Consider the following 23,614-nt stretch of genomic DNA (forward strand, 5'->3'; position numbering starts at 1 on the left):
TCTCCTCTGTCCAGCTCTACCATTACAAATTCCTGGATGTGTTTTATGAGCTGCTTCTCTTCGGCTACTTTGGGAACGGCTCAACACCTGAGGCAGTAAGTGTCTTATCAGGAGAATGTAGTTTCAGACCATGGTCGATTTTATCGCATTTTGATTTTCCATACTTTTAACCCTGATATTCCTGAACTTTGAGGGAGGATTCTTGGAGTGCCTGTTTGCTCTCATCAGCATGTGGGACGTGGGCGTGTGGGAGCCTGCGGCAGAGCTGTACTTATTGTAAGTGTCGAATATCTTCTGATGCCACGATGCACAAATTCTCAGCATTGTATCTTTAACTCAGTGTTGGATTTGTGTGTGTGTGAAATTTGTCAATAGGATCGGCTTACAGTGCTTTGTGAAGTACTGTTTTCTCAGCACCGGGAACTCTACAGCGACCCAGCGGCCTTATTGAGTGGTTTCACGGCTCCTCAGGCAGCATGTCCAGCTGATGATGGACACTTTGGAGAAGCTGAGCAATGCCATTGCCTCTACCCACCCCTCTGCCACCCCAACCCCCCTTCCTCTTCACGCTTTTATCTCGTTTAATGTACAGTTGACATTGTGGGATGTTCGTCAGTTCCTGCTATCTCTTTTAACATTAATAAGGCTAAAAAATTTTATTATTGCTATAATTAGACTGCCAAAATTAATCTTTTCTTCCTCTTATTGAATTTCATATTTGTTCTTTTCCATCACTATTTTTCACTACATTGTTCAAGCTCTCCACTAGTAAGTATAAATTGATTTTGTTATTTTCAATTAACTTCGTATTTAAAAAAAACTTTTTTTCTTCATTAACAGGTCTACACAGAGCCCAGGACTGAAGAACCGGTGTAAAATCCCTCATCCCTCAATACTCATCCCTTTATACCCCTTAGTACTTTATCCCTATCCCCATCACTCTGTTCCTTTCCTTTACAGCTGTAAATAGAATTATTTGTAAATAGTTTTTATATAGTGCTTATATAGTTTATGTTAATAAAGGTTTTCATTTGCTCTTATTGCAGCCTAATTGTGATTCTTTTTAATCATCTGTATATGTAATAATCCTTTAAGAAGCAACACAACACAAAATGTCTGTGAGTACTTATGTACATGTGCTTTCAAACAAACTTCTTTCATGTTGTCATTATGGGGTATTTTTTGTAGAATTTTGAGGAAAATAATGAATTTAATCCATTTTGGAATAAGGCTGTAATATAACAAAATGTGGAAAAAGTGAAGCGCTGTGAATACTTTCCGGATGCACTGTATCTCATACTAAATAGATCTTCAAATGATATACAACATAAAACAAAGGCATCCTGAGTAAACACACAACATAGTATTATTTATTTATTTATTTTATTGAAGCAAAAAAATAAAAATAAAAAAGTCATCCAACACCTATCACCAGTGTGAAAAACTAATTAGTAGTTATATCATACACTTTCTGTCAAACTGTCAATCAAAGTGTTGTGTGTGATAATTTATGACCCTCTGTGCTTCCCTGACTGGCAGGTCTGTAGGGGTGGTGAGGGGGGTAACCCTATGGAGTTTATCAGCTGGTCAATCTGGCTCCTTTGTGTCTGGGGGTGTTGTGGAGAGGTGTGTGTTGGGGGGAATAGCCCCCCTCCCAACAAAAGGTGTTTATGTTAATGAGTTTGGTTTTTGGTGGGGTGAAATACGTCTGAAAAGAAATAATGTTTTTAATATGGGGCTGTGTTTGTGTTACTTTGTGGCGTTATTTCGTTTGTGTAAACACATTGTTAGAAAAGCATGATGTTTGAATGTGTACATATATGAGTAGAATATTTGTTTTGTGAAATAAATGAAAACAAATGTTGATTATGTTTTTTAGGGATCCCGGTTTACCTTTGAATAAAAAGTTTAGGAGTTAAAGCGTCTTTTTTTAAAAAAGAATCTGTTTAAAAAAGAATCTGTTTAAAATAATCGTTTGTATTACATACATTCTAAACACAAACCTTTAGGATGTAAAAAATGATCAAAAGAGCTGTTTAAAAAGAATCCGTATTACTAGGTTTCCAAAAAAAAACACATAAAAACTTTAGGAGGTAAAAATGGTTAAAAGAGCTGTTTAAAAAGAATAGCACCTATTACACGGCTTCTAAACAAAGATCCTTACGAGGTAAAAATGTTAAAGTGCTGGCTAAAAGAATCTCCGTAATGTTTAAACTAGGAGAGAAGTATTTTCCAGAGATGTCTTCCAGTCGCTGTGTTAAGCAGTAATGAAGTTAAACGGAGACGCCTCACTCTCGCTAAACCCCGCCCACACATACGCGTTTTCAGAAACGCCTCTCACTCTCTCTCTAAACACACCCATTCACATGTTTTCATCGTAGCCAGTACGTTCTGTCAAAATGTCAATCACGGCGGTAGAACTAGAGGGCTAATTTATGGCCTCGTCCTTGACAGGCCTGCGTTTCTCTAGGAGTGCTTAATTTATGGCTCTTTGTTTCTTCCTGACCAAAGAGTTTTTTTATGACTAGGGGGGTCGTGGTGTGATCCTACAGATTGTTTATGATAATGAGTGTCTGCGGGGGTGTTAATTGCTTTACGACACACCCTACAATAGGTATGCTTTATGTTTAAAAGTAGGGTCAGTTACGCAGAAGTCTCTAAGATCGCGGCCGTGTATCAGAGCGCTGTGTAATTTTAGGCGAATCGTCGATTCTCGTTTTAACTCACCGCTAAAGCTTTATATTTTATTTTTGAGAATACTTCAAAGAGGAGATGGCTGTCTGTCGTAACAGTAAGTGTTTTGTTTTTATTATTATTATTATTATTATTATTATTATTATTATTATTACACATAGTTAAGAATGTTTTTATTTATAAACGAATTTATGGGTTTATTGTGGTGAATAAAACAGGTATCTAACGCTACAGGTGATGATGATATTGTGTCTATCCCGGACATCGTAGACGAAATCAGGTTTCTGAACAAGGCAAGCGGTACGTGCGTTGTTATTCTTTATAATTGTTCGATCCTATGTATGATGTGTATGTGTTTAATGATTTTACTTCTTTTTTTCACAAAGGGTCGAACACAGAAGTCCCGCGAGTCAGGTTTGAAAACCCCGTGCTGGGTAAGATCTGTAATAACGAGATATTTATCTGTTATGTTTAAAAAGTGGTTTAAGATGTTTTCTTACGTATTGTGTTCGTTTGTTTACTGTTCAAGGATTGTCAAATCTTGTAGACAAGATCGCTGCACCCGAGTTCAAAAATAGTGCTGCGGTTTCCACTGAACGCGGTATACCAACGAGCTCTGGAAAAGCCAAGCGTAAAACAGTCTCTCAGGTCCACAGCGCGGGTGTCGCAACGTCTAAACGTAAACGATCAAGATCTCCCCCACGATCGACAGACGGTGTGTAGCATGTATTTTTATTTTTTTATTTTATTTTTTTAAAGAGTGTTTCATCATCCTAATTAGTGCCGGTATCCTAAGCAATGTTTTGTGTTTTTTTTCCCCAAACAGAGTCAGCTGTGAATGAACCGAGCACTATAGACTCTTGTTTGAACTGGAATCAGGAGCTGTTAGATTCGTGGGACGCATGTGTATTTACCCCGGTTCCCGGAGACGATCTGCCCTCAAACCAAGAAGCATTTGGTCGCGATGCTACTGATGTTATAGACAATAACAGAGACTCGGCGGAGGTGATACGAACCGGGTTCAAGGCCATCGAGGACCGTATTGCTGGTTTTGAAAAGACTTTTGCCAGCGTCACCGAGCGTCTGGACATTATAGAGAAGAATCAGCGTCTTTATAATCAAAGTCTTGTGGAAACTTTACAAAAACATACCATCACACATAAAGAAATCATAGCAAACCAGAGGCGTCTTATTGGGGGCATTCGTCGCGTTGATCACAATCAACACCTGACGGCGGAATTGTTAAAACAGTTTGTACAGTTAGTTAAAAACAAGAAACTCGGGTGAGTTGTACAATAAGTATTTTATACCCCTGTGTGTGTGTGTGTGTGTGTGTGTGTGTGGTGCGTTTATTTGCTGGTGTGTATCTGGTTTACTGTGTGTGATTTTTACTAGTTTTTGTTTCAATAATAAAAATGTCAAAGCGGTGTGGTGAAAACTCGTGTAATCTGGGAGCTGCAATTAAATTTAGAAGATGCGACGACGATGGTCTGTGTACTTTTGAACAGCGTTGCAATACAGAGACGTTACAGGGTTTAATTCGGACAATGGAGGATCTGAATAGACAGCAGTCTACCACCGATACTTTGTTGGACTTATTAAACATTGTTAGATCAATGGCTGAGGTTCAAACAGAGCCGCTGCCTAATTCGTTGTTAGACATCGGTTCAAATTCGTTGTTAGACAGCGATTCAAATTCACAGCAGGTGGGGTGCGGGTCGGACAGTCAATCGTTTAATCCTTCGGAACCAAATTTTGGGTTATCCGAAGCCGCTATTGAGTCTATCGTAAGAGAGGGTGGGTCTGTTGGTGATTATACGGTGGTACCGAGACGCAGATTTAATGGTTTGGAGATACGGCGTCGTATAAACATGCGTGTGATAACCGCTCCAGACCTGGCAGCGTACGCTATATTTCTGCATGATATCATGTCTGAAATAGTGTCGTTTTCCAGACTGCTGGCCGGCGATGGGGGCTTAATCAACATTACCTTGAGAGGCCCTAGTCTACCCTCTGACGTTAACGCTGTCTTGTCACCTGATAACGATTACGATTTGCACATATTCACACAACAACTAGAGAACATTATGCAGAGTAATTCTGACGTACGGGCTGATGAATGTCTAGATCTGTACGTGTCTATAGCTCGCGGTAAACACGGTGGCGCTTATCGGAAGATACGTGATTTAGCTCATAACGAGGTGATTGCCAGAAACAGAATGAATCTGTTCTGTCCCAACAACATATCTAACAATCTGTGTTTTGCGATCTGTCTGTCCCATTTTCTACAACCGCATACGCCATGTAGTGAACTCGAGTCGTTAGCAGCGTCTCTACAGAAAACTGCAGGGTATTCGGTACAACAAAAGATAGGGTTTAATGACATCACACGATTTGAACGGTTGTTACATGTTAAAATAGTGGTGTTCCATAGGACATGTTCTGGTCTGTTGGAACACTTTACGAACAATGACGAGCCTCATAATAAGACCGTGTTCTTGTATTTACACAACGAACATTATTTCTTGATTAAGAACCTAAAAGCATTCATCGGTACACCATACGTGTGCGAATACTGCTATCGTGGTTTTACTAGCCGCAGAGACCACAGGTGTAAATACGTTTGCGATGTATGTAATGCACCTGATTGTCATAAATACGCTGGCAAAACGAGGCAATGTCACGATTGTTTGCGGTACTGCAGATCAACCTACTGTTACAACGCACATAAACAAACGCAAACAGGACAACAGTACGCTCAGTGTGATGTCACTAAATACTGTCAGAAATGTAACAGGCGATATCACGTCAACGGAGCAGTACCAAAAAAACATGTGTGCCCTGCAGAACACTGTATCCATTGTAAAGCTGAGTTGGTTAATGACGGAGTACACCAATGTTTCATACAGCCTATAAAAATGGAACCACCTAGCGACAAATACATTTATTATGATTTTGAGACACAACACACGGACGGTAAACACGTGGCAAATTTCGTATGCGCCATTACATTTAAAGGGGAAGAGTTCACAGCCGCTGGTACAGACTGTATAGATCAACTTGTTGAAAAGTTTAGACAGCCTCATTATCAGAATTACACATGGGTTGCACACAACGCTTCAGGGTTTGACAATTTTATACTATTGGAATATTTTGCAAAAGCAGGGCTAACACTCCAAATTACTATGCAAGGCTGTCGGATCATCTTAATGTATGATAAGACATTCAAGCAACGTTTCATCGATAGCTACTCTTTCATCCCTATGCGTCTGTCCATGACATCCGCCGCGTTAAATCTAACCTGTGCTGAGAAAGGTCATTTTCCACATCTGTTCAATAGAACCGAAAATGAAGACTACGTAGGCCCATACCCTGATAAGCATTTCTACGGCTATGAGACAATGTCTGACAAAGAGAGGGCTCTGTTTGATGAGTGGTATGTTACGGTGTCGGGTAAGGTTTTTGATTTAAAAAAAGAGCTCGCCATGTACGGCAAGAACGATGTCGTTTTGCTCCGTGAGGCATGCATGAAGTACCGTGACGAATTCATACAATGTACCAAACTCGACCCATTCAGATACACCACTTTAGCAGCGTGCTGCATGGCCGTGTATAAAACCCACTACCTACCAAAAGACACACTAGCTCTGACCCATAACAATGCATACACAAATCAGAACAAGACATATTCAGCCGTTTCCATTGAATGGCTTGAATATGTCAAAACAACACGAGGCGTGAACATTCAGCACGCTTTAAATCATGGAGAGATGGTGATTGGAAAATATCATCTCGATGGTTATTATGAAAAGGATGGTGTCAAATATGGTTTCGAATTCAACGGATGCATGTTTCACGGGCATGAATGTCGTTATAACCCAAACCATTTACATCCGTTATCAAAAGTGCCCTATGGTTTGCTCAGAAGACAGTTTGATGATAAGGTCGAAATTTTGGAAAAGGCGTATGGTCTCGATGTTGAGGTGATGTGGGAATGTGATTGGAATAACGCTAAACAGAACGATGTCGCTGTAATGGCGTTTATGTCCACTTACATACATCCTGAACGATTGAAACCACGCAACGCGCTATTCGGTGGTCGTACTAACGCGTACAAATTGTATCACAAAGCCCACAATAGTGAAAAAATACGATATGTCGACTTTACAAGTTTGTACCCCTTTTGCCAGGCCAAAAAATGTTACCCCATAGGACATCCACAAATAATTTTCAAGGATTTTGAACCTCTTGAAAATTATTATGGGTTTGTCAAGGCTACAGTACTGCCACCGCGAAAACTGCTTCACCCCGTCCTTCCCTATAGGACCGGTGGTAAGCTTATGTTTCCACTTTGTCGTACATGCGCCGAACATCAGAATCAGACAGACCCGTGTGGTCATACTGATGAGGAAAGAGCTATTTCAGGGTGTTGGGTCAGCATAGAGCTGTTGAAAGGTGTGGAAAAGGGTTATATTGTAACGAACGTGGACGAGGTGTGGCATTTTCCACAACGGTCAGAAACTTTGTTTTGTGATTATGTTAAAACATTTTTACAATATAAACAAGAGGCCAGCGGTTTCCCCGCACACGTTATGACAGACGCAGACAAGGAATCCTACATCTCAGACTACTTTGAGAAAGAGGGGATTAAGATGGACGCCGGTAAGATAAGTCGCAATCCAGCACGGCGTTCTATTAACAAACTTCTGCTGAACTCACTTTGGGGTCGTTTCTCCATGCGTGAAAACTTGCCGTGTACAGAGTTAATTTCGGATCCGGAACAATTTACACAGCACATATTCGGTGACGGGTATGATGTTAAACACTTTTCCTTCGTTTCAGACAGCGTGGCTCTAATTCAGTGGTGTTATGCGGATGGGAAAGGGGGGCAGACTCGCGACATCAACATCTTTCTTGGGGCTTTCACAACAGCTCATGCCCGTCTAGAACTTTACGAATTAATGGACAAATTGGGTGACAGGCTGTTGTACAGTGACACAGACAGTGTGATCTTTACATCTAGAGAGGGCGACTGGGAACCTCCGTTGGGCCCCTATCTCGGTAATTTAACTGACGAGGTTGGAGCTGGTGATCATATTGTAGAATTTTGTTCAGGCGGCCCGAAAACATACGGCTACCGCACTGCGAAGGGTAAGGTTTGCATGAAAGCCAAAGGTGTCACGCTCAACGCAGTAAATTCAAAAGCCATTAGATTAGACACCCTGATTGGACTTGTCGATCACTACGTCGTGGGGGAGGATAATAGTCGTCATATACTGGCATACACAGATACCATTGTACGTAATAAAAAACAATTCACACTACACAACAGGTCAGTTGTTAAAAAGTTTAAGGTTGTGTACAACAAACGCGTACTGCTCCCAGATTTCACAACGATCCCATATGGCTTCTGACAATCTCTTTGGACATAGGGGTGTGCGAGACACAGAGGGGTTTGATTTCCGATTACATCACCCTTTCTCGTGTGTGATAAGCGGTCCTTCAAACTCGGGGAAGTCATATTTTGTAAAAATGTTGTTGCAAAATGCTGTACATTTGATTTCTAAAAAAATTGAAAATATTGTGTATATTTATGATTGTTGGCAACCGTTGTATGATGAATTGTTGAAAATGTACAAAATAAAATTTGTTGAAGGATTACCACAGACTCTGAATGATGATGCTCTGTTTCCGGCCAACGCTGTTAATTTGTTAATCCTCGATGATCTGATGAAAGAGGCCAGCGGGAGCAACGAAGTGGAGAAGGTCTTTACCCAATATGTACATCATAGAAATCTTAGCGCTATTTATATTGTGCAGAATTTATTTTGCCAAGGGAAATCCAGTAGGACCATCAGTTTAAACACAAATTATCTAATGTTGTTTAAAAATCCCCGAGATGCTAATCAAGTCAGTGTTCTAGGAAGACAAATGTATCCCGGCAACACAAAATTTTTTATGGAATGTTATCGAGACGCAACCAGCAAGCCTTTCGGGTATCTGCTGATTGATTATAAAACAAAAACTCCCGAACACTATCGGCTCAGAACAGATTTACTTGCGCCACACCCTGTGGTATATCTCCAGAAAAGAAGATAGCGATATGTCTGCCAGACTTTGTAGAAACCTGCCGCTTTTAAAAATATTATTAAAAGCGTCACCCAAACAAAGACGGATTATTTTACAAACTGCCACAGACGAGCTCATTGCGACATTGTGTGAAGTAGCTCTTAACGTTCTCTACGGCAATATACCTCTCACATCTCAACAATACCAGAAGCTCAGAAAAAGGAAAAGCGTGATCAAATTTGTAGCGGATAAGACTGTTGGTGTTAAAAGAAAGAGACGTGTGATAAATCAACAGGGGGCTTTCTTCTACCGCTCTTAAGCGTGGCTATCCCTTTCATTTCCAGCCTGATTGCATCTAGATAACAGAGGGAATGGAGCACGCAGAGAAAATGTTTTTAGTCCCGCAGCACCAGTTGGACAAACTAAAGACCGGGACAGCACGCGAATCTATTCAACAAATCGTGGAGAATGATTTGGACATTGCTATAAGAAATATCTTGCACCGCTCTGACTTGGACAGTTATGAAAAAGCGAAGCTGTACACAAACGTTTTACAGCGCTTTTTAACAGTCGCTAGACAAGGGGACCGTGAAATCAGCACATTAACATTGACGACTATGCAGACTGAGCATCCTGAACAAGAAAAGCCGTCTGCGCCACCCGGCGTAAACCACCAGGACGGTTTAGATAACGTAGCGGCGGATATTTTGAAGAATATTCCGCAGAGGAGTGTAAAAAACGCTCGCTACATTTTAGATAAGATGTCTAAAATGAAAGATGTCACATCTTGGGACGATTCGGGGGAGTTTGTGTTTAAGGGTAGAACTATTCCCGGCTCACATATGCTCGATTTAGTTAAAGGCATCACGGCTCCGCAAAAGATTTCCGATGCCCGAAGACCTGTCGGCTGGCTCGAATTTCTGGAGGCTTTTGCTACTTTAAACATACCATACTCAACGGTGCCAAACCATTATGTCAGACACGCAATTAAATCTTTCAAAACCAAATCGACTTCGCCTATAACCAATTCGTCTAAGAGGCGTAAAAAGCAGAAAATACTTCCGAGCACACCATCAGCAAAATCAAATTATTCAGATGGCCCTGTATTCAAATCACCCACTCTTGACACGAGTCAGTGGCTACGTTTTTAAACCATGAGTTTTCTTTTGTTTATGATCTTGTTATTATCTGTATTGCTGTATGTGGTGTTTGTATAACAATAATAATAATAATGATGTTAATAATAATAATAATAAAGAGTCAAAAAAGAAGAAGAAATCTCTTTTCTTTGTTTTTATTGAAAATATCTAGTGTTAGACATAAACATTTCACCTGTCTGAACACAACGAATACATTTGAAAACATTTTCATTACAAAGACCTTTTTTTAGTTTTAGTTTTTTCATAAATGCTGACACCATCTTGTCGTTTTTAATAAAATCGCCGGTATACATCTTCAGCACTCGGTCATAATCATGTCCCTTCACCATGTGATAGAGAAAAAACACACAATGCTGCCCGCAGGTCTCTGATGAAAAATCTTGGACTTGTACTGCTGAATGTTGAATCACTCTAGAATTTCGGTTTAAAAAGTTTTTGATATTCTGTGGAAAACGATTGTCATCTGGTTTATTACCAAAGCTGTCGAAAAAACAACCCACGCCGACCTCGTTTATGTAGATGGCTAGCCAGTGTTCACCCGGGAGTCCTGAAGGATGCGTGTTGATTATCACCATGGATGGTAATTTTCTCAAGGGGGCTTTTGGTAGGTGGTCACACGGTAGTACGCCGAGAAAATGGGTGTTACATGAGATCTTATCCATTATTGCCGTAAGCTGGATGGTGTCCATTCTGCCTATTAATAGTAATCAACCAGGATCTGTCTGCGATTTGACACTTCGATGATGCTGTCAAATATGGCATAAACGATTAAGTTGATCGTTCGGGGTAGAGGTTGTCTAAAACGTGCTTCTAGCCTAATGTTCCCAGACTTGATAAGCGACACGTGTTGACTGCAGTCTTCGTCCGGCGTGAGATTAAACGCATAAAGGGTATACCCATGCAGAAAATCCTCCCTATCAATAGCTAGAGGTTGATTTTTAAGATGCTTTCCAGAAGCCAGCGCTAACTGGTAAAATTCGCGTACCGCAGAGCCACTTCCATATTCAGGCTGCAGAGGTTTAGCGGGGTGCTGTTGGCCGTCCAGATAAACTGCCAAAAATTCTAGGTCATAGTTTTTAAAGGCGAACGGATTTTTATCATACGAGCCTGTAAACGCATCATTATCAACCATAGCCAGAACAACGGATTTTGGTAGAGTTCCTAAGAACAAGTTTTCTTGATTACAAACACGTGAGCCTACAGGGATTGAGAAGTTTTTCACACACACCCTGTCGATGGGGTATTTGGCTGGCGTCGAGAGCAATGCTTGCGCGTGCCCCAATCTCACACCTGGTGATACCGACACTTTTTTCACAAACAGTGAAGCTGACACGATGTTTAGTTTATAGGCCACAGCGTCGTTCCTCATCAAACAGAATTCATCTTTCGCCCTCGTCATGCGAATTTTAATGTCCACGCCGTTAAGCATTAGTTTTTCTTGAAAGAATATGTCACTGTGAATGGGGGCCAGTAGTTCAACAACGTTGCTGGCGTTGGTAAATGCAGCTCGTTTGGTCAAACCTCTATTACCACCAGCGGGGTCCGTTACGTCCATGTGACCGGCCGTGTCTTTGTAAAAGAGCCCCGCTGAGAACAGCGTTTCAAGAGCGTCTTTTCCATAATTGGTGAGACACTCTATTATGCATCGATAAGGATATGTGTTGGAACTTTGTGATATGAGACGGTCTCCAAGCGACACGTCCACTTGTGAAAATATCGTAGATCCGGCATAGTTAATAAGCCCCACGGGGGCTCCGTCTGCTATGTCTGTGCCGTCTGCGTTAGTGATTTTGAGACGCAAAAAAACCAGGGTGTTGTTTAGGTCCACATAATCCTCTCCAGTCCCCGCTATAAAAAACTCCAGAGGTGATGTTTCTGATATTGCTGACAACGGTGGTACTTCTATATATGTATTTTTTTCAATAACGGTCTGTGTTAATGGTACTGTGAATAGGTCCAGCTCGGTTTTTAAACATTCTTCTGACATATTGTGTAGTAAAGACATGGTCTAAAATATTGTTTTAACGCAGGTCTTTGGTCTTTTTGCTGTAGAGCTGGTTGGCGTCTTCTTGTGCTTGCGTTTTACAACTGACGATTTCTTGGTGTTATGTTTTCTTTTCTTCGTCGTTTGGCCACTCCTCCGAGTCCCTGGCGGTTTAGATGTTCTACTACGAGCCATCACCATTAATCCGGATCCATCTTGAGTGTTATTATTGTTGTTGTTATTATTATTAAACGTATGCGATAATGTATTGCTGACAACATCGCTTAGTATGTTTTTTGCTGCTGATTTAAGATGTGGTTTGGCTATGCTAAAACCGCGTTTTAGCAAAGGAATGGCCATTCTAAAGAGACCTCTAAACACACCCCCTAACCCGGCTCCGTACATAACTCCGCCCCCTGCATAACCGGGGAGCCCATTCCCCGCTTGATTCTGGTAATATTGGACATAACGCAAAGGGTCTGTGTGGTGATTGTTGAAATATGCCATTATGATTATTTTTTAAACAAATTGTTTCACAGGCCTAAAATGCAGCTTGGCACACACCTTCCCGTAACTGAAGCGCACGTCTCGATTTTGATCGTCTTTCACCTGTATGGTTATCTCACTGACGGACGATTTATTAACCGATACGTAGTGTGGGGTGTCGTATCTAACACTAACATTCTTGTGGTTCTCCCCCTCTATATGTACACATCTCAGTAGCGGCACGTAGAAATCCCCCACGGTCTGGTATTCTATGATATCGGTATAAATATACATACTGTAAAACCCCGCGTTAATATCAGCCTGAAAAGGTGCATAAGTCATGCCAGATCTTTCAACAGCATGGTCCGTAGTTTCAATAGCAACTCCCGGTTTTAATCCTAAAATGTTGGCCACCTTTCCATAAAATGTCAGCGATGTCTTCGGGGGGCCTTTGAGAAAAATTTTATTTTTAACATGGTCATAGCCGAGACTCGCACGTTGTGTGAGAGTCGCGTTGATCTCCCTGATCAAAAAAACGACGTCGTCATAATATCCAGTCTTTAACCTGTAAGATGCGTTTGATATATTGCCTTCAATATTATATTCGGTGACCCGATTCTCAGTCTTCGTTGTTTCACCATAGTTGAAAATGAACGTAGCATCTTCCTCATTAAATGTGTACCACGACAGCGGATATTCAAATTCGATTAACCCGACTTGCCATTCTCCTTTTAGATTGATAGTTTTTGATAATCGAGTTGTATAACACGAGATACTATTTTCCGGATAAACGGTCCTTGAGGCATTACAGGGAAGCGTTACATAAAAACCACCAGCAGTCATGGTTGGTTTTTACATGAATGTGTGCCATCTACGAGGTTTCGTCTGTTTTATGGGTTCTGTACATCGACCAATTCTTTCTGGTCGATCCACGATGCGAATTTTGAGGGCCATCCGAGCCATCTAACCAAAACCATTGTTTTTCGACCTTGTTTCTTCTTGTCTAAAATTTTTCCACTTTAAATGTTTTGTTTTTGTTCACAAATATTTTTTGTAATTCCTCTTCATAAAAAACACCATCGATGACATCGCCGTCATAATCACACAACCTATAGACGGGACGTTCGCGTGATATGCATTCTGTTATAGTGAAGAACTCGTGCGTGTAGTTTTCTTTATAACCTTTTGTGAACGGACCTCTTACTTTAGAAATTCTAACAATGTCGCCAACTTTATATTTAAATTTAGGGGTTACGCCGGGGGCCGTCTTTAGATCCATATAGGTTTTTATACACGGCAGATTCATTTTCTTTGGACACATCAATAGGTCTCATCTTAATGCTCCTGTGATAGCTGGCGTTGTATCCGTCCGTGATGTCTTGTAGAATATCGATATAGTGTTTGGAGTTTGTAGCAGTTAAATATCTCCACATCCGCCCTTTTAAGGTTCTATTAAACCGCTCGACGATGCACGCTTTTAAATCGGTGGCTGTTGCAAAATGTTGTATGTTGTACTTTTTTGTCATGCTTTGAAAATGTTTATTAAAAAATTCTTTCCCATTATCTGTCTGTAGTTTACGGGCACCCTGCCCTCATCCAGTATAGATTGGAAAGCTTTAGACACCTCGACACCGGATTTGTTTTTTAAAACCCGAGTCCACGCATATTTACTAAACATGTCTATGCACGTCAACAGAAAATGAACGTTGTCGTTTTCCTTGGCGTATGCAGACATATCGACCAGATCTGCCTGAAACTGCATATCAATACCATAAACAAAAACACGATTTCTTTTGTATTTAGCGGTGCAGTTCTGTGTAACGTGTAAGCATCCTCGCCGGCGAGCCAATCCGAAACTTGTTTATCTGTTAAACGAACCCCTGTTTCCTTTAAAACACCGTCTTTTAAACGTTTTTTTACCACCAAAAGACCCCGCATTTGAAGGTGTGTAATAGACTTTTTTCAGGTCTGCTGTCATGTCTCCGGACATGTCGACACTTTAACAAGCACAAAAGAATAACACAGATGGTCTTAAACGTCTTGGTATTTATTTCAGTAAAAGATCATAAACGTTATCATACAACATCATTGAGGGAGTGTAGGAATTTTATACACATCACAATGTTTTTGTCAACCACATACGCTATAAATGCGTCTATTATTTCACAGACATCTGTCTGGTCATTTCTCGACAGCAGAATTTCACACACATCATAGACATACGTACACATACATAAAATGTCTGCAATTCTAATACGTCTGCCACATTCAGTCACAATATCTAGTATTTTTGTGATAGAAACCAAAATCGGTTCGCATGCGTTAATACACATATGTACCAAAGCAGTCCAATCACACACCGTACCTCGCACAAGACACATCTGATTCACGAGATTTGTTAGACGTCTCGGGTCAACATCGCATCCGTTTACAACTACGGATACACCAACACGGTCCGTAAGGCATTTGTACAACAGACCGGACATCTCGCACCTAATACGGCGTTTAAGCAGACTCTTTGCTAATCCTGTAGCGCTGCACACATTCCCCATCTCAAACGGTTGGTGTGACTCCCTTCCAGCTGTCCACGGCGTCGTAGACGATCTGCTCGCTGCTGACATCCACAAGTTTCTCTCTTACCTCGTTAAGCCTTTGCACGATGTACACTTCGTCCCGCAGCTCGTGTAGAACGGCATCCACCGATCCTTGAATTCTCTGAGGGTTAACCCTCAAACCAAACCGACTCAAGGCTTGAGCGATGAAATGTTTAAGCCCAGGTTTGAGCAGATCACGCGATAGTTCCTCAAAGTATTTGTCAAAGAAATACGCGTCAGGTTCGAAGAGACAAGAGTGTCTAAGCTGACTCGGATGATCCACTTCGCACCCCAAACAGAGATCTTTCAGTTTTTTATTGATAACATGCTCCAGAAGGACCACGACTGTCGCTTTTATAATCTTGAACGCGTCAGATCGAATACAGCCGTCTGTGTCATCAACACCGATGTAGGCCGAGGCGCCAGTTAAAGAGCCGCTGATTCCGTACGGAGTTGTGAGGAAACTTAGGTTGTGATATCCTAATTCCTTGCAGAAATTATCCAACCACTTGTTGTCGTATGTTTGCGGAGTGGATTCTAGCGTTGTCGCGTTGTCGTCGGGCAGAGCCGGCGCTGTCTCCGGGGTGTTGCTGTAGCAGGCGTATGTAGAATCTTGAGACATCTTCGTAATATGTGTTTAACTGTGACACAGGCCACCCCGTTTTAATCATCACAGCATGAGGGCGGTCTTAAGAGAGGATCTCCGGAGTTGGTAACGCCCTGCTCGGGGTTAAACAACAGCTCCTTTACAACCTCATCGCCCACACGAAGATTTTTTGACAAACTAATACATTTGTTGTTTTTTCTCGGAGCGAAAGTTAGCTCCTCAATCTTTTCCTCAGAGTCTCTTATAGGCGTGATGCAGAACCGTCTTCTAGAGATATTAGGAGTTCTCGGTGTAGCCATTGTAGCAGTTAGTTACAGACTGTCTTCTGTGTTTAACCATAATGTCTTAACAAGCTATTTAAAACCCATTAACACCCCCGCAGACACTCATTATCATAAACAATCTGTAGGATCACACCACGACCCCCCTAGTCATAAAAAAACTCTTTGGTCAGGAAGAAACAAAGAGCCATAAATTAAGCACTCCTAGAGAAACGCAGGCCTGTCAAGGACGAGGCCATAAATTAGCCCTCTAGTTCTACCGCCGTGATTGACATTTTGACAGAACGTACTGGCTACGATGAAAACATGTGAATGGGTGTGTTTAGAGAGAGAGTGAGAGGCGTGTCTGAAAACGCGTATGTGTGGGCGGGGTTTAGCGAGAGTGAGGCGTCTCCGTTTAACTTCATTACTGCTTAACACAGCGACTGGAAGACATCTCTGGAAAATACTTCTCTCCTAGTTTAAACATTACGGAGATTCTTTTAGCCAGCACTTTAACATTTTTACCTCGTAAGGATCTTTGTTTAGAAGCCGTGTAATAGGTGCTATTCTTTTTAAACAGCTCTTTTAACCATTTTTACCTCCTAAAGTTTTTATGTGTTTTTTTTTGGAAACCTAGTAATACGGATTCTTTTTAAACAGCTCTTTTGATCATTTTTTACATCCTAAAGGTTTGTGTTTAGAATGTATGTAATACAAACGATTATTTTAAACAGATTCTTTTTTAAACAGATTCTTTTTTTAAAAAAAAGACGCTTTAACTCCTAAACTTTTTATTCAAAGGTAAACCGGGATCCCTAAAAAACATAATCAACATTTGTTTTCATTTATTTCACAAAACAAATATTCTACTCATATATGTACACATTCAAACATCATGCTTTTCTAACAATGTGTTTACACAAACGAAATAACGCCACAAAGTAACACAAACACAGCCCCATATTAAAAACATTATTTCTTTTCAGACGTATTTCACCCCACCAAAAACCAAACTCATTAACATAAACACCTTTTGTTGGGAGGGGGGCTATTCCCCCCAACACACACCTCTCCACAACACCCCCAGACACAAAGGAGCCAGATTGACCAGCTGATAAACTCCATAGGGTTACCCCCCTCACCACCCCTACAGACCTGCCAGTCAGGGAAGCACAGAGGGTCATAAATTATCACACACAACACTTTGATTGACAGTTTGACAGAAAGTGTATGATATAACTACTCTAATTGCCCCCTGTGACAAGGAGGAGGGAGAAGCCAGGTTGTGAGGATGCACACCTGGCATTGATTTGGTTAATCAGCGGGAGAGAGAGCGATAAAGGGTAGGCTGGAAGCTCCAGTGTAACAAACTTTAAAGAAGGGCAAGGAGGAGGTGGGACCTGGCTGAACATAAACATGAATAATAAACCAAACTCAAACAGAGAAACAAACACACAAACATAACACAAAGCGCATGTGCATATCTCTCTCTCTCTCTCTCTCTCTCTCTCTCTCTGGCACTTGTCACTCTCTCAAGCCACATGAAGTTGGTGTATCACAGACAAATTCAGTGGGTCTGAGAAACTGTACAAGCACACAGAGCAATAGCTACTGAAATTTGATTGGCCGATGGCGGCCATGTTTTTCAACATACGTAAATATGCTCATAGACAGTGATGGCAACTGCGACAAAGAAACTGTGTGCAAATTTTAGGTCAATCAGATCAACGGTTCCACAGTTAGAGCCAATTTCATGTTTTTTCGGTATTATTGCGCCACCATATGGCAAAACTGTGCCAACTTTTCTGGGCAACAATAGATTCTCCTTCCACATAAACCTGCCAAATTTGGTGAAGATATCTAATTTCTTTGAAGGGTTCTAGCCATTTACGTCAAAGTGGCCATGCTTACTTCCTGTGTTTTCACATACCCTAACTACCTCAAGTCGAAAGTTCAAACTGTTTTTGATTATTTTGATACTGAGACTCCATAGATTCATTTGGCACTGTTTTGGTACCGATCGGATGAAAAACCTAGGAGTAGTTTGCAAAAGTAGGTTTTACAAAAAATCCAAGATGGCGGAAAATTCTTATAGGCAGAAATGAAATAGGAGATATACTCCTATATATAATAGGAGTGTTGTTCATCTGGTCCCAAGGATTCCATAAATATAAGACACTTGAGTCTATATTAAACAGTTCAAAAGTTATGGCCATTTTTCTAAACATGCTCACTATTGCGCCACCATCTGGCCGATCAGACTGAAACATGACACTGTAGTACTACCGTCCCTCAAAGTTTCAGCTCTCTAGGCCTTATAATTTGGTCTGCATGATCAGTTTTACTACATAATAATAATAATAATTAAAATCCTTACAATTACAATAGGGTTTCACCCCTTCGGGCTTGAACCCCTAAATTTAGCTGGAAGTAGCAATTATTGGTGTTCAAGCCATTTAGGGCCGTTAAAGACGTTAAAGGTTATTACTTAATATTGTGCCATCCTATTAGGAATGACAAGAAAAAAAACGCTTATTCCAGGACTCCCCTTTATAATACTATTTTCAGGCTTCACACACATTTTGTTGTTGATCTAGGTGCTTGGAATAACTGATAGATAAGAAAATGCTTACTTCAGGTCTCCCGTTTTTAACATAATTTCCCAATCTCACTGTAATTAATGGGATATAATTGCAAACCCTGATACCTCAAATGAACAAATGAAGTGATAGACCTTGACGAAATGTGATTGGTAATGTTATTATAATTATTTTATAATGTCTAAATATGATTTCAAAAGAAAAACCTATATTGTGAAAAGAGCTATATTATTGAGCAGAATGAGCAAAGCGTGGTACTCTGCTGCCATCTAGTGAGTATAATGGCAATTTCAGTGAAAGTTCCATAAGAATGGTCATTTTCAACCTTTTTAACTGTTATGGAGAGAACTATTGGCCGATCTACATAAAATTGTGTGTGCTTGTTCAGAGTCATATGTCACATGAGCTTACGTACTTTCTGGAAGATCTAAGCATTCCTTTAGGAGTTATAGGCTTTTGGGTACACTTTCTGAAGCCCACATTTTAAGGCCTTTAAGCACATGTCTAAAAAGGCATTATTTATTATTTTGCAAACCTGTAGATCAGAGATGAAAAAGGCAATTTACAGCCAATTTACTAAGGAAATAAATGTTTTTTTTTTAAAAAAAAAAGAAAAGAAAAGAAAAAAAATAACTTTTTAACGGTTATAGCGCCACCTACTGTCCAAGCTCAATAAAAGTTTGCAGGGTTCTTTAGAATTATATGTTACACGTGACCGCTTAGTTTCGTGAAGTTTTGACTTTACGTTTAGGATTTTTAGGTTTTTGAGTACATTTTGCCAAGCCCATTTTCTAAATGACCTTGTTACAGCTATCCAAAGGGTAAAGATCCACATTTTGTTAATAATTATTGATTTAGAGAGTATAGAGAATTGTACTTTTTTTTTGATAACTATTGATCTAACACGTCCAGAATGTTTTCCTATTGCAGGAAATTTTATTTCACTCTTAGACCGAGTCAAATAGGTCTACCAAGTTTCATTCCATTCAGCTATTGGTAACCTTGTCTAATAACTACTGAAATCTGATTGGCCGATGGCGACCATGTTTTCAACGTACGTGAATGTCTTCATAGAGTGTGATGACAACTGAGAGAAAGACACTGTATGGTAATATTGAAGTCAATCGGCTCAACGGTTGCATAGTTACAGCCAATTTCATGTTTTTTTGGTTTTATAGCGCCACCATGTCGCAAAACTGTGCCAACTTCTCTGGGACACCAAAGGTTGTCCTGAGACATAAGTGTGCTAAATTTGGCACACTATAAAATTTTCGTTCAAGAGTTATAGCCATTTACGTTAAACTAGCCATGCCTACTTCCTAAAACAATAAGTTTTAGGGCAGAATAATAATAATCATCATTTAAAAAAGAATAATAAAAATACTTACAAATACAACAGGGTTTCAGCCTTTCAGGTTTGAACCCTTAATAATAGTAATAATAGTAAAGTTCATTGTTCTTGGTACTTGGGGAATAAGAAATTACAAGTCAACAGCTTATAAAGACATCCAGAGTTTCTATAGTATCTGTGTATGAGACAGAGAGAGTACAATGGTGTTAATTAAATAATTGTATATAGTTATAAATGCATAATATCAGTTAATTGAATAAACTGTTCAAATTTAGTTCTTTATAATCTCTTATTGAATATGCAATAATTCTTATGCTTATTGATAATGATTGTTTTTACACATGGCAATAAGAAAGAATATTTAGGGGTTGGGGGCTTGGGGCCCAGAGTACAAATTAGCCAGGGGGCCCAGAAACCCTAGTGGCACCCCACAATAAGAAACACATTTCTCACGAAACTCACATCATCAAATCCCAAAAACGCCTCCCTCACTTCACAAGCCACCTCACTTTTAGCCACATAACGCAAAATGACAGATCTGGGCTTTGTTTGTGACAGCTGTTGTCTCGTCTATGTAGCAATGTGGCTTGTTCGTTTCGTTTTGTACCAACTACGTCACCCCGAGAAAACGGGGAAAATAAAAACTATGCCACGTGTAGCAATGTGGCTCGTTTCGTTTATATATTATAGTGATCCTGCCAACTACGCCACATGTAGCAATGTGGCTCGTTTCGCTCTACAACTACACCACTTGTAGCAATGTGGCTCGCTGGTTTCGTACCAACTACGCCACCCCGAGAAAACGGGGAAATAACCCAAATAAAGACACGCAAGTACGTTCCACTTAGAACAGGCAATCGGTTTCCATATAAAAATACATTTTATTTTGAAGTTAAAAAGACTGGCCAAGAATTATTTTAAAAGAAACATCCAACACAGTCAGGCATTGGTCAAATTAACAGTCACAAGTTAACAATAATCACAGGAGGGCTGAGGCTTCCTGTATGAAGGGCAGGCTAGTACGACAGCACCAGCTATACAAAAGGGAAACGCACCCCACTAATCAGAATCATACCCACAAAATTCACTGCAAATAAACACAGCAATAATGACAACCCTTAATTAAATAAAGCCAAAGGTGCAGCAAAGAACCCCCCCCAGCCTCAGGAAGCACTCAGCTCCTTCAAGGAGAAAACAAAAACACAAAGTCAATTACAATATGATCAAAGCAGACAAACAAAAGAATAAAATAAAACAAAGGCAAACTTACTGTCACAAAAACACAGACATAACCCTGAGCTCAAACTGATTACAGGTAGCAAGTTTACCAAAGCTGACCAAAACCACTACTACCACATAGCAGTATCAGCATAACTGATAAAGACTGTTACCACACAGTGGAATTAAAGAAATCTGATCTCAGTGACAGTAACCAACACAAAGCAAAATAACAAAACAAAACAGAACATAAAACAATAAAAACAAATCAAAGCAACCAAGCAGCAAAAACAAACAGCAAGCAGCCCCAAAGCAACCAAGCAACCAAGCAACCAAGCAACAAAGCAGCAACAAAGCAACCAAACAGCAACGTGGCTCCACGAGTGAGGGGGAGGCACTATACCGAAATGACCACATCTCACTCAGCCCGCCTTAACGCATGCAAAATCGAGGACCCGTGATCCGATGACATGATACTCACGATAGCACATACGAAAATCATGATAGCTTCTTTAATAGTTGTGACGGCAACAGCTGGCGCTCCGACCGGAGCTACGTTAAACTACCATGCTACACAGTTGGGAGCCTTGACGGCACACCGCACAAATTGTGAGCAGCACATCACTCCTGCACACCTGTCCAACGTCACACTCTGTAGTCCATAGCAACGAAAGGAAGGGGCAGGTTTTTGACCATGACACATTCCGTGAGGCCTAAACAACAGCTTATCTACTATGGTAGGAAGAGAGCTCATTGGCCATGTAGTTAATAAGGATGACGTTTTAGTCACGGCACACCTCACTACATCTACTTCTACAGCAACAAATAGGGCTGCATTAATCTCCTTTTTTTTTTTTAAACATTTCTAATCACATTACTTATTGCTTCAATTAAATTGTTCTGAATTCTGTTTGATAAGCCAGAAAACACAGTGGATGTCTCCAAATGTCTAGCTAACCCATCATCTTTCTCAGCAAAAGCATGTAATAGTTCTACAGAGTTGCCACGATTAGAAGAGGTTGTACTCTCATCGTTAGCACAAAATGCTAATTGTTGTTTGGCTAGGAAGCAAGTTGCATTAATGAGGACTTATAAAATCTCTTGGTTTTCCTTTACCTTAGCATTGTGGACGCTAATATTTAGTCTCCGCTGTTCGGAAGGTGAGTAGTTGAACTTTCATGTCTGCTGAGGCTTCTTGGTATATTTTTCAAGTCACAAAATCCCGTTGTGGTCCAGGCATTGTCACTCGTTGAGAACAAAAGGCAGGGAAAGCAGAAAAGGCGGTTTCTCGTAGCACAACCACACAGCCAGTCTCTTCGGGTGTACCACTCTGTTTGAAAAGAGCGTGTTATCTACTGTCCTGTTGTTTGAAGCAAAACTTTTAGCTCCGGCATCGGTCTTCCATTATTAATCACTTCCAGTTTTGATGGAAAGTCCAGTTTTGATAAATGTTTTAGCTTATCTATATAATCTTCCATTTTTGCAGTCAGGGCAAAAAATAAAAATAAACGGACTGATGCGGTGCACTTGACTTGCTCTACTTGACTTTTTTAGCTAGCATATTACCCACAATGCCATTTGAATGTAATAAGTGAAGAAGAACAATAGCAGGACAAGCCCGTATGCTCACACACGCCCCCCTTCAGTGAGACAGAGGTACTGGCTGCCTCCCCTCCTGCTTTTTCACTGCGGCGTTATGTCAGATCAGCAAGACTAATATGTTATACACATACGTGAAATACATGACCTAGACTATGGAATCTAAAGACATATAATAAAAGTGTGTACAAACATTACATTGGTGACATACAGAGAGATCATTTGCACGTGCTCAAGTTGAGCAAAAAAAATTAGCAGCTCAACCCAGTTTGTGAGGGATTGCGCAATCCGAGAGGAGGCTCAGCTCATCGCTGCCTCCCTTCGCGTCTTTCCCCGTATTTGAACAGGAAAATACACAAATTCAGTGATATTGACTATAAAAATCATTGGAATGATTGGTATCATACAATAATGTTGTTTATATCACAGATCAGAGGACGAATATATATATATATATATATGTTTTATCATTATTTGTTTTTTACATTTCATGATGATACAGGGGAAGCACTGCCTCCCCTGCCTCCCTTGACCGCACGTAACTGCAATTACTTACCATAACAAAAATTAGTTTGAATTCTGTTGCATTACTTTGGGATTAATATCAGTTTTTGGGAAAAGAGCATAAAAATTGTCTGAAGCTAACACTTATGTAATTATTACTATTACTATATAAACAACATTATTATTATTCTCATTTAAATACAGAGGTTTTAATAGTATTGACATTTATTCTATTTCTAAAATGTTTTTGTTGGAAGTGCTTCTTCTTTCACCTATTCTCATTCTAATTCTTGGGTTCAGGGAAACTCTGAAAGAGGAAAAGTAGGCATGCACTGGTTATAATATTATACATATTATATATTATGTTATATTTCTTTTATATATTATGATTATAGCCAAACTTTTTATCACAGTTGATGATATTATCACAATATTGTACTCTCATTGCTAGTGTCTAACTAATCTAAATAATTATTATGGCATTA

General features: G+C 40.2%; 1 protein-coding gene across 3 annotated transcripts; it reads left to right on the forward strand.

Annotated features, from left to right (window-relative positions):
* Positions 1–1,399: 1,399 nt before the first annotated feature.
* LOC128608210 (uncharacterized) lies at positions 1,400–8,627 on the forward strand. Of its 3 annotated transcripts, none has more exons than XM_053625777.1 (2): positions 1,400–2,791; positions 2,929–8,627. In XM_053625777.1, the coding sequence occupies exon 2, from the start codon at positions 4,110–4,112 to the stop codon at positions 8,106–8,108; it is 3,999 nt and encodes a 1,332-aa protein (XP_053481752.1). In that variant the 5' UTR covers positions 1,400–2,791; positions 2,929–4,109; the 3' UTR covers positions 8,109–8,627. The 3 variants fall into 3 exon arrangements, with proteins under 3 accessions (XP_053481752.1, XP_053481770.1, XP_053481760.1); XM_053625795.1 differs by lacking the exon at positions 1,400–2,791 and having other exon boundaries at positions 2,833–3,409; positions 3,521–8,627; XM_053625785.1 differs by lacking the exon at positions 1,400–2,791 and having other exon boundaries at positions 2,833–2,994; positions 3,081–8,627.
* The last annotated feature ends 14,987 nt before the right edge of the window (positions 8,628–23,614 follow it).

This window comes from Ictalurus furcatus, chromosome 1 (genome assembly GCF_023375685.1).
Source record: "Ictalurus furcatus strain D&B chromosome 1, Billie_1.0, whole genome shotgun sequence".
NCBI lineage: Eukaryota > Metazoa > Chordata > Actinopteri > Siluriformes > Ictaluridae > Ictalurus > Ictalurus furcatus.